The 15,046-nt window shown below is 40.2% G+C and overlaps 2 protein-coding genes across 2 annotated transcripts; both read left to right on the plus strand.

The window, feature by feature from the left end:
• Positions 1-257: 257 nt before the first annotated feature.
• LOC107382991 (angiopoietin-related protein 5) lies at positions 258-4,143 on the plus strand. The gene is made up of 7 exons (XM_015955389.3): positions 258-590; positions 707-781; positions 871-898; positions 976-1,067; positions 1,403-1,520; positions 1,647-1,832; positions 3,157-4,143. Exons 1-7 carry the CDS (start codon positions 585-587, stop codon positions 3,450-3,452), a joined length of 801 nt encoding a protein of 266 aa, XP_015810875.3. The 5' UTR covers positions 258-584; the 3' UTR covers positions 3,453-4,143.
• Positions 4,144-6,729: 2,586 nt separating this feature from the next.
• Positions 6,730-11,078, plus strand: LOC129160608 (fibrinogen-like protein 1). The gene is made up of 9 exons (XM_070553346.1): positions 6,730-6,905; positions 7,665-7,684; positions 8,148-8,209; positions 8,388-8,462; positions 9,122-9,140; positions 9,234-9,319; positions 9,548-9,665; positions 10,099-10,284; positions 10,365-11,078. The coding sequence occupies exons 1-9, from the start codon at positions 6,730-6,732 to the stop codon at positions 10,661-10,663; spliced, it is 1,041 nt and encodes a 346-aa protein (XP_070409447.1). The 3' UTR covers positions 10,664-11,078.
• The last annotated feature ends 3,968 nt before the right edge of the window (positions 11,079-15,046 follow it).

Raw genomic sequence — 15,046 nt, forward strand, 5'->3', positions numbered from 1 at the left:
AACCCATCATTTTATAAATATATGAGAACAAATGAGACCTCTGCTTGTGTGCATCTTAAAATTGCCAATTTGTGGGTGAGGACACAAAGCTTTGAGTCAGACAAACATTTTAAACAAATAAAGGGTTTTATTAGAAAAGGTAACCCTAAAGATACTCCTATGGTGTGAAGGTGCCTGCTACACACACCTTCACAGGTGAACACAATGAAGCTGGTTGGAATCAGAGGGAAAACGCCTAACAGTGGAAGATCTCTCCCAGTCATCTGCTGGTGTGAGACATTAAACTAAACTAAGATTTTAACTGGACGTCAGCTATGTAGACCTGGTGATGTCATGTTCTCCAACATACCTTCAAATGCTGTTTACTTGGAGATCACGCAGCACATAAGAGCTTCTGTGCTGTTAATCTGGCCACAGCTGGGAAACTGGAGTGATGTTTCAGTTAGTGTTGATATTTAGTCTGAGCTCAACGCGGAACACTTCTCGTAACTGCCGTGGGAGGCGTGGTAGCTGGATGAGTGCTGCCTTGTTAAAGGCGTTGGTTCCGTTGTGGAGTTTGAACTGAGACACAAAGTTCGGTCAACATGCAGGTAGGTGTCCGAAGAAGAAGATTACTGAAGATCTTAAAATCTTACTGAAGGTTTTGTGCTAAATGTTCATTGTGCTTCTGTTTGTTTAAATTCTTATTGGTATTTGTCACATTTAGGTCAAAATGAAGGGTGTGTTTGGTTACGCTGGGCTGATTTTAATCCTGTTTTTGAGCCATTCAGCTCAAGCTTTGGTAAATAAGGATTAAAATGTCTTACTTAAGAACATTTAAAGTGTTTTTTTTTACATAAAATCTCATGTAAAAACTGTTTTTGCTTTCAGAAAAAGCCAAAAGTGGATTCTGTTCAAGGTAAGGAAGCTGAAGTTACTGCCTGACGTGGTGTTTGGATCTCTTCTCACTCTTACCTGTGTTGGTTTAACCATCAGGAACGGACTGCAGCCAAATTAAAGCTAGATCTCCAGAAGCAACTAGTGGAGTTTATGTGATCAGACCTGCTGGAGTCAAAGCAAGTTTCAAGGTAACAGACCTGTCGCTCTTAACTCACTTAATGTTTGAAACATCAGTCAGAGCTAGAGAAGTGAATTCATCAGATGGATGGAGGATGATGGAATTCTGCTGAAGCATAGATCTTTTAAACAACCACATCTCACCGGAGGGGCGAGGTCACTTTCTATTTGCCATTTGATATTTATCACTATCTCAGCCATTTTGAAGCATTTCTGTGTGAAAATTACTATAAAACTTTCTTAAATGGCTTCTGATCAGGGAAATGGAGTTGTTCAGGATTGATGCGCTAACAGCTAGTATAAATGCAGCCAAGACTGATACATGCTTGTATGGCCTTCTGTTCAGGTGCACTGTGAGATGCTTCCAGATGGAGGCTGGACTGTGTTTCAGAGACGCACTGGAAGACAGGTGTCCTTCAACAGGAAATGGGCAGCTTATAAAAATGGATTTGGAGATTTGAATAGTATGTACGATCATTCATAGCTGTTGTGCAAAAAAACAAAACAAAAAAAAAACTAGATTTTAGATTTTATAAATGAAAGTGGCTTATATGTGGATCTTATTCCCTGTGCTCTGCTCATTTCCTCAGAGGACCACTGGCTTGGTCTTAATAATGTTTTTGTTATGACCAAGAACAAATCCAAGAAGTGGACTTTAAGGGTGGACCTGTGGGACCATGAAGGTGGCACCGCATTTGCTGAATACAACAACTTCAGACTAGGACATGAGAAGAATGCTTACAAACTGAACGTTGGAAAATACAGAGGAAACGCAGGTATGCCAGTGCATAACTAGTTATTTTATATTTTCCACTTCTGTCATCACAGCCCTCGACACTGGTCAGATTATTCAGCTCTGTGTGTAATTAGATGGTCTTTGACTGGATCTAAGTACCGCGTCATACTGCCACACAATAACTATTTATTGGCACCAGCAAGCTCTGATCAGTACGTACATAAGTCTGTTGCAACTGCTAATTTTCAGCTTGATGCTCTTTTTGGAGCTACGAACAGAGAGTGAACAGCTCTTTGGTTTTCTAATAGCACATGATTATTAGATTATAATTATGTTGGTAAATTGTGATTAGTGGAAAACGTAATCCACCTCAATCCGTGTGATGAGTATAATGCTATCTAGATTTGTGTTTGTGACATTTTGTCACACTTGACTCAGATTTAGTCCAGTTCAGGGTGAGGTGTTGCTGCTCCACTTGGTTTGTTTTAGTAAAAAAAAGAAAATTTAAAGCAGGAGTCACTGCATGGGTAGAGACTTATTTCATCCACACTTCCTGTTGGGAAAAACTCTTCTAAAATAGGCGTCACCTGGCAGACCGAGAGCTGCACTGAGGCAGTGATTGATGCCTCAACCGCTCCGTTTGCGTTGTTGGAGTTTCCCAGAGAAAAAACGAGTTGTCAATTAGCGTGCACACACGCGCGTGTGCATGCAAGCACGCAGACACAGTAGACTTACCGCTCAGGAGAAGAGCAGACAGAGATACTGCAGCATTCTGCAGGATTTCATGTCCACGGCGATCACCAGGAGAAAGGGGGAGGACGTCTTTTTTTTTTTAAGGAGGCGAGCGGCTTTGAGCTGTAATGTGTCATCTTGGCAGGTGAGTGGCTGAGTGAGATGGAGGTGTGGCTGCCTCAGCTGGAGTCTAGTGCAGTGCAACCATGTAGTAATTTGCAGACAACGTCATCTTATTCAGCATAGCCATCAGCTGTGGCTGATTCTAATTCAATGTGGAGCAGTTTTAACCTGAAGATGGAGATATAATTACGGGTTTGGGCTGAAATATTAAATTTAAAATAAGTTGCACTAAACTGCCACACCAATGATTGCACATGTGTACAACACCGTTAGACACTCATCTATACAGGTTATCAGCAAAAAAAAAAAAAAAAAAAAAAAAAAAAGTTAAGTTAGGTGTTACTCGCACTTTAAACCTTCTGAAAACTGCCCACTGCACAAAGACCTAGTTTGCACATCCTACAGAACCAGTCTTGGACCGACAAACACAATACAGATATGATCTGCACGTAATTGTGCCATTGATTGTTTGATGGGTGGGACCTAATTTTTTTTAACTTTTCCTAAAGGTGATGCCATCCGTGGCGCCAATCCAGGCATCAACCAAAATGGCCATGGCTTCAGCACCACTGACCGAGACCATGACGGCTGCTCACCGTGCATTTTTGGCGACATCGCTGTACGGAATTGCGCCGCTTTGGAGGGTGGTGGTTGGTGGTTCAGCAAGTGTGGATCTGCTAATCTAAACGGCGACTGGCATCCTTCTGGTCAGCACGTTGGCTGGGCTTCCGGCCTCCATTGGCTCACATGGAAACATGCTCCTTATTCAGCCAAGGCCACCAGAATGATGATCAAGTCTGGCTAAAGTCTCTTCCTATTTTGTTTTTTTTTAGACACCCAGGTCATATCTGCCTTTTTCTTATTTAAAAAAAAATGCTGAAAAAATACTTAATGGAGGATGAGTAAAACCAGAATTATTATTCTTGGGTGTTTTCACCCCACCTGTCCATTAAAATCTCCTTCTGTTGATGGACGTTGTTCCTCAGATTTCAAAGAAATTTGTTGTGCAGATCCTGAGGTTCTTGAAGGCTAGTTTGTTATTAAAAGAGACTTAATTTCTTTGTAAGTTCGTTTTTCTGCAATCTTGCATTGTTTCCACCACAACCTGTGCTTCAAGTATTCTCACCTGTTCTCCTGTAACTCTGTGTTCCATTTGAACTTTTATTTTCTTTTTAAAATGGCGGGGAAGATGTTTTCTGATCACTTAGATACAAAATCCAGGTAATTTCATCAGTTACTCTTTTGGTCCATTAAGCAAAGATTTTGTATTTTTAGTTGTGTTTTTAGGACCATGTTTTTAGTCTGACCTGTACACAATTATCAGTTTAATGATGTACTCTGATCATTGCCTTTGAGTAAGACTTCATCCTTTGGCATACGAAGGCGTTTGTAGATCTGCTCAATGCTTGTTCAACCATTTTTATTTTTTATTTTTGCATCACTTGGACATTGCTGTATATTGTTGCATGCCTCATAATAAAAATGCAAGTTTAAAATGACTAATTTTCATTATATGATACATTGTTATCCAAGCTAATCACAAACTCTTTGATATAACTTTATGATTTGGCCAAAATTAATACTTTCACATACCATGATGCAACCACCACCATGCATGACAGTTGGTGTAGTATGTTTGAAAGCCTAGCTTTGAGCATGCTAGTCACTGTGGCTAAAGAACTTCTTATTCTTTGTGCATGCTGATGTCCAACTGAAGACTGAGACACTGGTGTCCAGTTCATGGTAAGCTTGAGTCTTGATGATTCCTAGGCCCAGCGCTAATATTCACACTGCAGCCTACACTCCTCTATAAAGTGCACTTGGTGGAAGTGCATGCAGGCTTTGAGTGCTTAGTAAACCATTATGAAAATAAAAGGGACAGAAAGAAAACAATTTTTTATATAGCGCCTATCAAGATAAAAATCACGAGGCGCTTCACAAAAACAAAAGATATAAAAAAAGATTTAAATTATTAAAAATATGATTAAAAATATTGAGCATATTTTGTATTTCTGCAACTTCAGAAATGATGATGCCTTTTCTCTGCCTCCTTAAAATTCCCAAGCAGCAGTGGATTGTGGGTAATCCCTTTGCCAAAGTCCCCATCAGTGCTGGCTTCGGTAAAGTGCAGATCAAGGGTGAAAAGGGGGCGGGGCCGAGGTTCACACTTGAGAATTGGAACACCAATCGAACTATCACCACTGAATGGGAACACACAACTGAGGGGCACAAGTGTGAAAGTGAGAGATTTGGGACTGTGCCTTGGCCTTTGTGCATGCTGATGTCCAACTGAAGACAGAGACACTGGTGTCCAGCATGTCCCAGTTCATGGTAAGCTTGAGTCTTGGTGGTTCCTAGTTTGCTCTTGAACATCCAGCACAACTTCCTTTCAACTGAGGATCACACTAGAGTGTTGGTCAGTTTCACGACTGTGCTGTCAAATCCATTTTATGATGAAAGGAGAAAGCCCGTGCCGACACTAATGTGTAAGCGCCATAAGGGACTGCTTTAGGACCTCACATAGCCGGGGGGTCCCAAGAGCACAGGGTGACATGAGTAAAAGATGTTTTAATAAATTTAAATACCAACTAAATACTAATTCACATGAAAAAATAAAAACAATGTATCTGTATTGTTTTCTGTAGTGTCATATGGTTTTATTTTGTAGTGCAGCACTCTTTACTCATGTTTCAAATTTTAAGAACAAAAGATAGTAAACCTAATATTTTTACTGTGAATTCGGTGTTTGTCTACTGATGTTTCTATAGCTGAATTAATGTACCACACTTAAATAACACTCTTGATTTTAAAATGCAAATTAATTGGACCATTTATGTTGGTTCGCTGCTCCAATAAACTTAAAATAGTAGGACGGGAGGCAAATATTTTATCTATCAGGCTCCTCTCTTGTGAAACCAGCTCCAAGCTTTAGTCCGTGAGGCAGACACCTTGTCTACTTTTAAGACTAGGCTTAAAACATTTAAATTTGATAGGGCCTATGGTTAAAATCTGATGTTAGCCCAAATCTGGACAAGAGGGGAAGTAGAGGGAGGTGGAGTGTACAGTCGGTAAAGACGGCTTTTCCTTGCCCTGCCTCCAACATGCCTCCATCTAAAAAGGCTAGGTTTTCCAGAGTTATCTCTGTAGTTATGCTGCTATAGGCTTAAACTGCTGGAGGATATACTGGCCACTTTCCACACTCTACTACTTTCTTCTACAATTAGCTTTTAAACTGTATTATTTCCCGCTGTTTCAGCTGTTAACTTTATTTTTTCTCTGTTTATCTCCTCAGAAGAACCTACAATGGTGTTCTGCTGAGCTGTGGTAGCCTCATGGAGGGGGCCGAACACTGTTGCTAACCATTTAAAAATTCTCCCTCTCCTGATAATAACATTTTACTTTCTTTGACATTGAATGTGCTACTACTAGTTTACCCGTTTAATTATAGATTCACTAGGATAAATACAATAAAGTTTATCTCTCACCAAATAGAATATTTACTAAGAAATCACAATGTAACCATAGAAACACTACTTGGTGTGTGTGTGTGCGTGCGTGCGTGCATGCGTGCGTGCGTGCGTGTGTGTGTGTGTGTGTGTGTGTGTGTGTGTGTGTGTGTGTGTGTGTGTGTGTGTGTGTGTGTGTGTGTGTGTGTGTGTGTGTGTGTGTGTTGGTATGTTTGTGTCTGCTTTGTCTTCTTGATCCTCAGTGAGTCGTGGCGGAGGGCCACTTATACTGAGCCAGAATCTTCTGGAGGTTTCTTCCTGTTAAAAGGGAGTTTTCCTCTCCACTGTCGCTAAATGCTTGCTTAGTATGAGGATTGCTGTAAAGTCAATGACACTAGTCAGTGAGTTTATGCAATCTGCTGGGTTCCTTATTTAGGAAACTTTTTACTGATTGGGCCTAATGAACTGACCTGCATTGGAATGTTTACTATGTGAAGTGCCTTGAGACGACTCTTGTTGTGATTTGGCGCTTTATAAATAAACTTGAATTTAATTTAATTGAATAAAAAAAATCAATATCCACAATAACACAAGTTTGATGTAAGCTAATTACAAAATATGCTAATAATACTGGGCATGTTACACAAAAGGTACAGCTTAGATGAATTAGATGAATCATCTGGTGTTGACTTGTTGGTATTGGGGCCCCAAGAAACTTGTTTAGGGCCCCACAAAGGCTCAGGCCGGCCCTGCCTTGGAGAGCAGATCTTTGCTTTAGCTGTTCCTAAGCTTTGGAATGACTTCTACTCTCAGTATGGCTTTTGGACGTTGAAATTTTAATTAGCAAACTTTGTCCCTGAATTGTAGTTACTTCCTTTAACTGTTTAATCACTGTTTTGCTCTTATTCTGTTGTGTTTATCTTGTTATTGCAACCCCTTTTTTATGTTTTTGCAATTTGGGTTGCATTCTTGATTTTATGTTATATCAGCCTGTTGTATATACTATGATTGTGAGTGCTCATTTTATCATTGGTATTACTGCTCTTTTGTCTCTTTTTACATTGCCCTCTTTCTGTGTTCAAGCACTTTGGTCAGCTGACATGCTGTTTTTAAATATATAAATGTGGTATGGTATGGTTTTTGGTCTACCAGAGAAAGCTGGAGCACAAAACCCACAAGAAAATTCATGGCTTTGTGATTTTGTTACTGCAAAAAGAGCCTGAATTACTTTTTTCGAAACAGTTTATGAACATGGTGTAGTTACCAACCAGTTCCCAAGCATAGCCACTGCTGCAGCTTACTGTTCCAGGTTGGGTCAGATGCAGAATTGTAGCATACAGCTAACGAGATTTGAACTTTATGGTAACATTTCTTTAAAAAACCACCTTATTTTAGCATGACTTGCACTGAAGTATCTTGAACCTTGATGGTTTATTTTGCTTGTTGTAATGGTGCTAAATCAATTTGAGATTTTCTATCCTGCAGCTTGTGTGAACAGAAGGCAGATATGTTGACAGAAGTGCTGCTGGTTAAAGGAACTTGTGACACGTTATCTTTTTTTTGTTTTCAAGACAGCCTGGTGCTCCATGGGGTGTGAGTCCATGCATACAAGGGATGTTTGGTGACTTGTAACTCAGAGCTGCTGCTGAGCTCTCTCTCCTGCTACAGCATCAATATTTAAAGGACTGTTTTCTCGTCACTTTATTTCTTAAAGAAAATTCCATCTCAAAGGTTGTCCAGTACAAGCCAACGATTCAATGTTTATACGAAAACTGCTCACTTTTTAATTTTGTTTCTGCTACATTAAAATGCAGGAACTTTTTACTTTCATCATGCATAACAAAATTTAGTTGGTAGTTCGTAGCTTGAAGGCAAAAATGTAGACATGTAAAAGATTTAAAACGTTGATGTTTCTGGAATAACTGGGAGTTATTTTTAAGCAGACCTGTCTAACTTGCGTGAGGGGATGTTGGGAGGTCACTGTAGATGACCTGTGTTGTTCAGCTGTTTCTTGTGAGGGGTGACAAAGGTCAAATGTGTGGTGGTTTGGTTAGGGTTTAAAAGGTGCTGCTTCTTCCCAGCAGCTAAAACTGGGATAAGTTTACCCACAAAGCAGGTATGTGTTTCACGGAAGACCCCAAAGAAAAGATCCATTTCTGACTTTAGCTTTTTTCATGTGCTTGTCTGACACCTTGTATAAGAACTATGTTGTTTCCTAAGTCTTCCAGTCCTCAGGAGTTATTGCCTGAGCAATGACAATAACCCATTGATGCAGACGTGTGTGTCTTAAACAGGAGAAAATGAAGGGTCTGCTTTCCTGTTGTGGACTCGTATCGATGCTTCTGTTGAGCATTTCAGCCCAAGCTGAGGTAAATGTACAAAATTCTCTTTTTCTATTCTAAAAATCAAACTTTTAGTTATTAAGTCTTGTGTTTTAGATTTAAACTCTCATGAAACGTTTAGATTTGATTCAGATCTGGCATTACATATCTTCATACCTGTCAGAAGGTTGATGTTTCAATCCCGGCTCTTTTTAAAATGTCCTTGTGTAGACACCCCCATGGATGCAGGCTTGTTTGCTGAGTGCTGTGGTGTTTTGCTGACTGTTTTGTGCTGGAAAGCATATCAGGTCATGGCTGCCTATAGAACGTTTTCTTGTTCTTCACATCTAAAAACCACAGACTGATTGTGTCCATTCAGCTCCACCATATTCATCATTTCACCAGATGTTCCATTTTACTTGTCAAATCCAGCAATTCTATCCATGTTTCCTTTATCGCTGAAATCAAAGTCCTACATAACACCTGCTGTTTTAATGTGTTAAAATGGAAATGTTAACCCTCTCAGGCTCAAATTAAGTTTTGATAAAAGGACGAACAACTAAGTCCTTCAGGGGTACTTCTGAGTTAAAAAATGCTCATGAAATAAATATGTGGAGTAACCAGGTAGGTAGGTTTTAACTGTTGCTAATCTGCAACGCCTGCCTTCAGAGGGTTAAACCATTTTTATAACTTTTTCTTAATAGCAGACATCAGCTCTTCCTGCAGGTAAGATGCATTCGACTGTTACAAGTTCTTTAAATAAACAAGTTTAAATACTCTGTTTAATATTTAGGTCTTTTTTATTAACTTTGCTTACAGACTGCACACAGATAAGGACTCAGTCACCACAATCACCCAGTGGACTTTATGACCTCCAGCCTGTTGGTGTCAACAATCGTTTGAAGGTAACAAACTTACAAGTTCCTTAAGTTTTATCTTAAACAAATCGAGTTTCAGCTTCCTGAAAATCTTCAGCACTTTTTTAGACTTGGAAACTTTTCATGATGTGACAGAAATGTCTTTTCTGTTCTTTTGAAATACATGCAAGCTGCTTTATTGTTTTATTGGTCAAAAAATATAGATAAATAAAAAAGCACATCTGACATGAGCGTTTTTTTGGACTTCCTCTTCAGGTGTTCTGTGAGATGCGTTCAGCTGAAGGCTGGATAGTGATTCAGAAACGGACTGGAGGACTGCTGCCCTTCAACAGAAGATGGGCTGAATACAGATTTGGTTTTGGATCCTTGGCATGTATGTAAATATGTAAAAATAATAATAATAATAATCCGTTTGTTTCCTTGGCCAGACACTTCACCCTGCTTGCCTGGTGGTGGTGGTCGGAGGGACCGGAGGTGCTGATAAAGTGGCAGCTTTGCTTTCCTCCTCACCAGAGTGAGAAGGATTGCAGTGTAGAGTGCTTTGGAGTCTTCTGTCTTAGAAAAGCACTTTACAGAAGTGCAATACTATAATTATTTTACCCACCCAGTGGTTTGAGAGATGCGTTGGTAACCTGCACAAGCAGAAACCTTTTTTCCTTGCATTTTGGTAAAAGAAAGACAAGATGAGATTTCAGGAACAAATGAGAAAGTGTTGTTGCATTTGCTTTGACTAAACTAGAGGATTTATAATTTATTTATTCCAGCCTAATCTGCAGAAAACAACCCAAAGTTCTCTTCTCCTTCAGATGACCACTGGCTCGGTCTGGAGAAGGTTTATCTTCTGACTAAGGATGAAACCAAGAAGTGGACTCTGAGAGTGGACCTGTGGGACACTGAAGGAAACACTGCGTATGCTGAGTACAGGAACTTCAGACTTGGAGATGAGCAAACATCTTACAAACTGCAGGTTGGAAAATACAGAGGAACTGCAGGTACTCTTTCACTGAATTGCTGAACTTCTGAACATTTAAACATTATTTATATTTCTAAAACCTTTTTTATCTTCCTTCAGGTGATGCCATCCGGGGAATCTCTCCAGATATGGATGAAAATGGCTTTGGCTTCAGCACCCTGGACCGGGACAACGACGGCTGCTCTCCCTGCCTCTTCTACGACATTCTTGTAGAAGAGTGTATTATGTTACAGGGTGGTGGTTGGTGGTACAGCAAGTGTGGCTCTGCCAGTCTGAACGGTGACTGGTATTCTTCTGGGGACCACACAAGTTGGTCTTCAGGCCTTCGATGGACCACTTGGAAAACTCCTAAAACATCTTCATTTAAAGCCACCAGAATGATGATCAGGCCTGAGTGAAAGTCTCTTTATTGGGTTTAAGACTTCAGCTGCCAGTGTCCGCTGATCAATTTTGTTGTTGCGGTGCAGGCTCAGATGTTTTGGGAGGCTACTTTTTATAATTAAACCAGCTTTATCGATTCCTCCAGGCTTTCCAATTGCTGGCCGCTAATAATCATATCATCACCAGTGTTCCTGCTACATTACATTGCTGTGTGTGTATCATCATCATCAAATATCATCATCAAAACAAAAATCCTTAACAGAAATTTGAGTTGTATGCTATTGTAGGCACAAGCTATTTAAAAATGGTGGGATACATATTTGATGAAAACCTGCATCCTGCAGCTGTACCTTGTACTGTACCACAGAAAATGATATGAGAATAAATAAAAGTTGCAACTTAATCAGTCATCTCTGCTGTCTTAAATTCAGGTCAAACAATTATAATGTCCATGCAGGACCTGATCCACCCTGAAAACAGCCTGTGCTGCACACACTTGGTGATGATGACGACAGCTTCTTTAAACCCTAGATAACTTGTTTTTTTTGCTAACTCTCACAAATTAGTTGATGCACTGAATGTGAAGCCAAGCCTCTGTTAGGCAAATCTGATTTCTATCTGAGGCTAATGTTTATTGGTTACAAACAAGCACACACACACACACACACACACACACACACACACACACACACACACACACACACACACACACACACACACACACACTTTGATAACTTTCCAAACAATTTTGATTCCTTTTTGTTTATCTTTATGACCCAGAACCCATTCACACCGAATACTCAAAGTGGTGAGATCTCCTCGTTACCTCTTTATCTAACCAAGGCCAGGCAGTGTGGAAAACAACTTTAAACATGTCAACAGAATGAAGGTTGTCATAATACACACGATAAGATTGGCTATTATCAGATGTGGTGTAGCATGTTTTATTGTGAAAGGAAAGTTTTTGTTGTAAACTGCAAGCAGGCTCATGAGAAGAGCTACAATAAACATCCAAGTTGAGTTGTGCTGCATAGTTTCACTTGAATTCTCACACCTAGTCACATCAAGTCAATTTTATTTCTATAGCACTTTACCACTTGACATGTCAGCTGACCAAAGTGCTGTACAAAACAATTAAAACAGGGTAGTTAAAGCTCTTAAAAGAGGACAAACAACAGGGAGAAAAGACAGTGGTAGTACAATAACACACACCAAAAAATGTCACAGCCAAAAGCTACATTTAAAAAGTGAACCTTTAGCCATGATTTAAAACGGGCGATAGAAGGAGACTGTCTCACCCATCGACATATACATATATATATATATGGACAATGGGTTTCCAAAGACTCCAATAACACGTTTTTGAGGAAAAATGGGAGGTGGCCACCACCGCCATTTTGAATGTGTCACAGGTTCCATCAAGCCCAGACAATTCCACAAAAGGGAAGAGAGGTGGAGCTGTGGGTGGGGCTGTAAGGCTGGGATCAAATGACGACACCCGGTTGAACTAGTTACAAGCTAACCTGAAGCTAACCCAAAGCTAACGCGGAGGTGGGAGCTAAGCTAATGGAGGTAGCTACCTAGCTACAACCGGAGCTAACTCTGTGGAACACCAGCGACCTGAAGCTCACACGGAGTTTGTGTGGAGGTTTGCGGCACTTTTTGATGAAAACTACCTTTCTGTGAATAAAAAAGTATTAAATCGTTAAGTTTATAAGTTATTTCCTTAATGAAAATATATTTAGCTTTTAGCAAGTTTTCAATATTTTTAACGTACCGTAGATTCCGGACTATAAGTCGCACCACACATAAAATGTATAATGAAGAAGAAAAGAACATATATAAGTTGCACTGGACTATTAGTCACATTTTGGGGGGATATTTTATTATTTTTCTTACAAAATCCGAGACCAAGCATTTCACATTGCAAGACAAGTATCGGTAACAATAACAGAATAAACAACGCGGGCGCAGCAGCGCCCCACGGTCTCCAGCAGAGGATGGCGGTGTTTGAAACCCTCCCAGCGGGACAGGGGAGCTCATTCCTGGGTCGGAGCCGGCCCGCAGCAGTGCGCCACGGGCTGCAGCAGGTGATGGCGGGGCAGAGGAGCTGAAACCTGGGCCGGATCCAGTGCGCAACGGCACATAACAGGCTCCGGCAGGTGATGGCTGCGTATTTTTAATTCCCTGCGGGGCAGGTGAGCTAAAACCTGGGTCGGATCCAGCCCGCAGCTGCGCGCCACAGTCTCCAGCAGGTGATGGCTGTGTGTTTTTAGTTCCCTGCTGGTCAGGGGAGCTCACTCCTGGGCTGGATCAGGTGTGTAACGGTGTGCCACAGGCTCCAGCAGGTGATGGCTGTGTGTTTTTTATTCCCAGCGGGGCAGGGGAGCTCATTCCTGGTCCGGAGCCGGCCCGCAGCAGCGCGGTATAGCCTACATAATTTGGTATATCAGTCGCTCTGGAATATAAGTCACAGGACCGGCCAGACTATGAAAAAAGTGCAATTAATAGTCCGTAAAATACGATAGTTATCAGTATTTGGGATAAATTAGCAGGCTAAATTCATTTCATATATTTCTAAAACTTAATACTTGTTTGTATCTTGTAAAGCCAAGTAGCCTTTATTCTGGACTCAGCACAATTCACCAAAAGTAAAGAGACATTATACAGATGAAGTAAGCACAAGATAACTTACTGGAAGAAACAGAATTATCATGAGAACCAGAACACGAGAGCCTGATAACAGTCATGTGAAAATAATAATTAAAATGTATGTATGTACAATAGAAATAAAAATATATTAGAATTAGTGCAACTCACTGTGATCCAAACAATAAATCAGCCATAGCTGATTAGCAATCATGAAATGAGGTCTGGGAGTTTTTAAGTTTCATTTTTTTATTACATTTTTTTCTTAGATCTGTTAAAAGGTCACCATGGCAGCCTGTGTGTCTTCATCGTTGGCTACACAAAGCATCAAGTGTAAGTACCAAGTACCTGTCTTGACCACTTCATGAATGGTTTTGTACATGAATGGTGAGTAACTCTGGGAGATAGAAGGGAGCCAGGTCATGAAAAGATTTAAACAAAAAGCAAGATCTTAAACTGAACCCGGTAAAAAAAACTGGAAGCCAGTGTAGATTTGCAAGTATAGGAGTGATATGAGTGCACCTATCTGACTTTGTCAGAAGTCGTGCTGCCTAACTAAAAACACAACCATGTTTTTCATTAGGAAGGCAGTTAAACTCAATGTAAAGGCATCCAGTAGATGCTCATCTAGAGCAGTAGTTCCCAACAGTTTTTTTTTCTTTAGGCCCCTCTTGATTATGCCCAAGAACAAGCCAGGACCCCCAACCCTGACTCCTTCCCACAGACACACATTAAAAGTGATTCATCACAAACTTTATACAGTATTTGTATTTTACTATTTGGTGTTTTATTGGGATTTTCATAATGTAATCTTTACAAATAAAATTGTGGGGACCCTCTGCAATCTCTAAAGATCCCCTGCTCGAAGGGGCACAGACCGTGGTTGGGAATCACTGATCTAGAGTTTCATTAAAACCCATCTAGATGGTTTTAAGATGTTATTTTTCTTTAACAGACAAACAAACACAAGCAAAATAGATAATGCTGATTTGGGCAATAATGAAAACAAAACGTCTTTTAACATCATCAATGTATGTTTTGCTTCTGATAATGCTGTGATGTACAGTCAACAAGTGTTTGGTTTTTCCTGCTGAACTGCAATTGTCTTGATGGTGGGTTCAGCTTTTCAAGGATATTTAACTTCATTCAACATATGAATGAAAATCATGCAAGCTTAAAACATATTTCTGGCCTTAAAGGAGTGACTGACCCATTTTTATCAATACATTTGCAGTGGTCTTTAATAGGGATTAATGCATTGTAGGTTGTTCATGAGGGGAAAAAATATACCAACGCACCATTTCTTCAAACTAAAAGTTGCCCACATCCCAGTTGAGCTTCAGAAAGCAGGTTTTAGAGTCTTATTCCTGATATTTGGACATTCTTAAAGATGTGCAAGATTACTGTAATGGTTCTAAAGATGATCTTATCAGAAATTCCTACCGTTTGTGGTCTGTTTAGAGCACTCTGGTCTGCTTGGTAGGGTGTCGGGACTGCTCCAAACATAAATGTGGGCTTTCAAACAAGTTAGAATGTCTTTTCGGGGACAAACAAGCTTGCTACCTGTTCAATATGACATGTGGCCAATCAGAAAGCAATATGATGGAAGCAAGCTGCACACTCCTCCTCTGCCATGCTTGTTTAGATTCTGCCAAACCCTGATACACCCACCCAGGTGGATGTTTTGTGAACCTGTTTATTTCTTCATTGCTGTTGCACATAATTTGCAGTGTCTAATTTCAGGGTCAGAT

This window comes from Nothobranchius furzeri, chromosome 1 (genome assembly GCF_043380555.1).
Source record: "Nothobranchius furzeri strain GRZ-AD chromosome 1, NfurGRZ-RIMD1, whole genome shotgun sequence".
Classification (NCBI taxonomy): domain Eukaryota; kingdom Metazoa; phylum Chordata; class Actinopteri; order Cyprinodontiformes; family Nothobranchiidae; genus Nothobranchius; species Nothobranchius furzeri.

What these genes read in the sequence shown, in the direction of transcription:
- LOC129160608 (XM_070553346.1), top strand. Translation starts at nt 6,730, where the DNA reads ATGTTACACAAAAGGTACAGCTTAGATGAATTAGATGAATCATCTGGT. An exon ending in ACAGCCTGGTGCTCCATGGG is followed by an intron (nt 7,685 to 8,147) that starts GTGTGAGTCCAT and finishes TGGTTTGGTTAG; the next exon opens with GGTTTAAAAGGTGCTGCTTC. An exon ending in AAAATACAGAGGAACTGCAG is followed by an intron (nt 10,285 to 10,364) that starts GTACTCTTTCAC and finishes ATCTTCCTTCAG; the next exon opens with GTGATGCCATCCGGGGAATC.
- LOC107382991 (XM_015955389.3), top strand. An exon ending in GCCATTCAGCTCAAGCTTTG is followed by an intron (nt 782 to 870) that starts GTAAATAAGGAT and finishes TTTTGCTTTCAG; the next exon opens with AAAAAGCCAAAAGTGGATTC. An exon ending in TGGATTTGGAGATTTGAATA is followed by an intron (nt 1,521 to 1,646) that starts GTATGTACGATC and finishes TCATTTCCTCAG; the next exon opens with AGGACCACTGGCTTGGTCTT.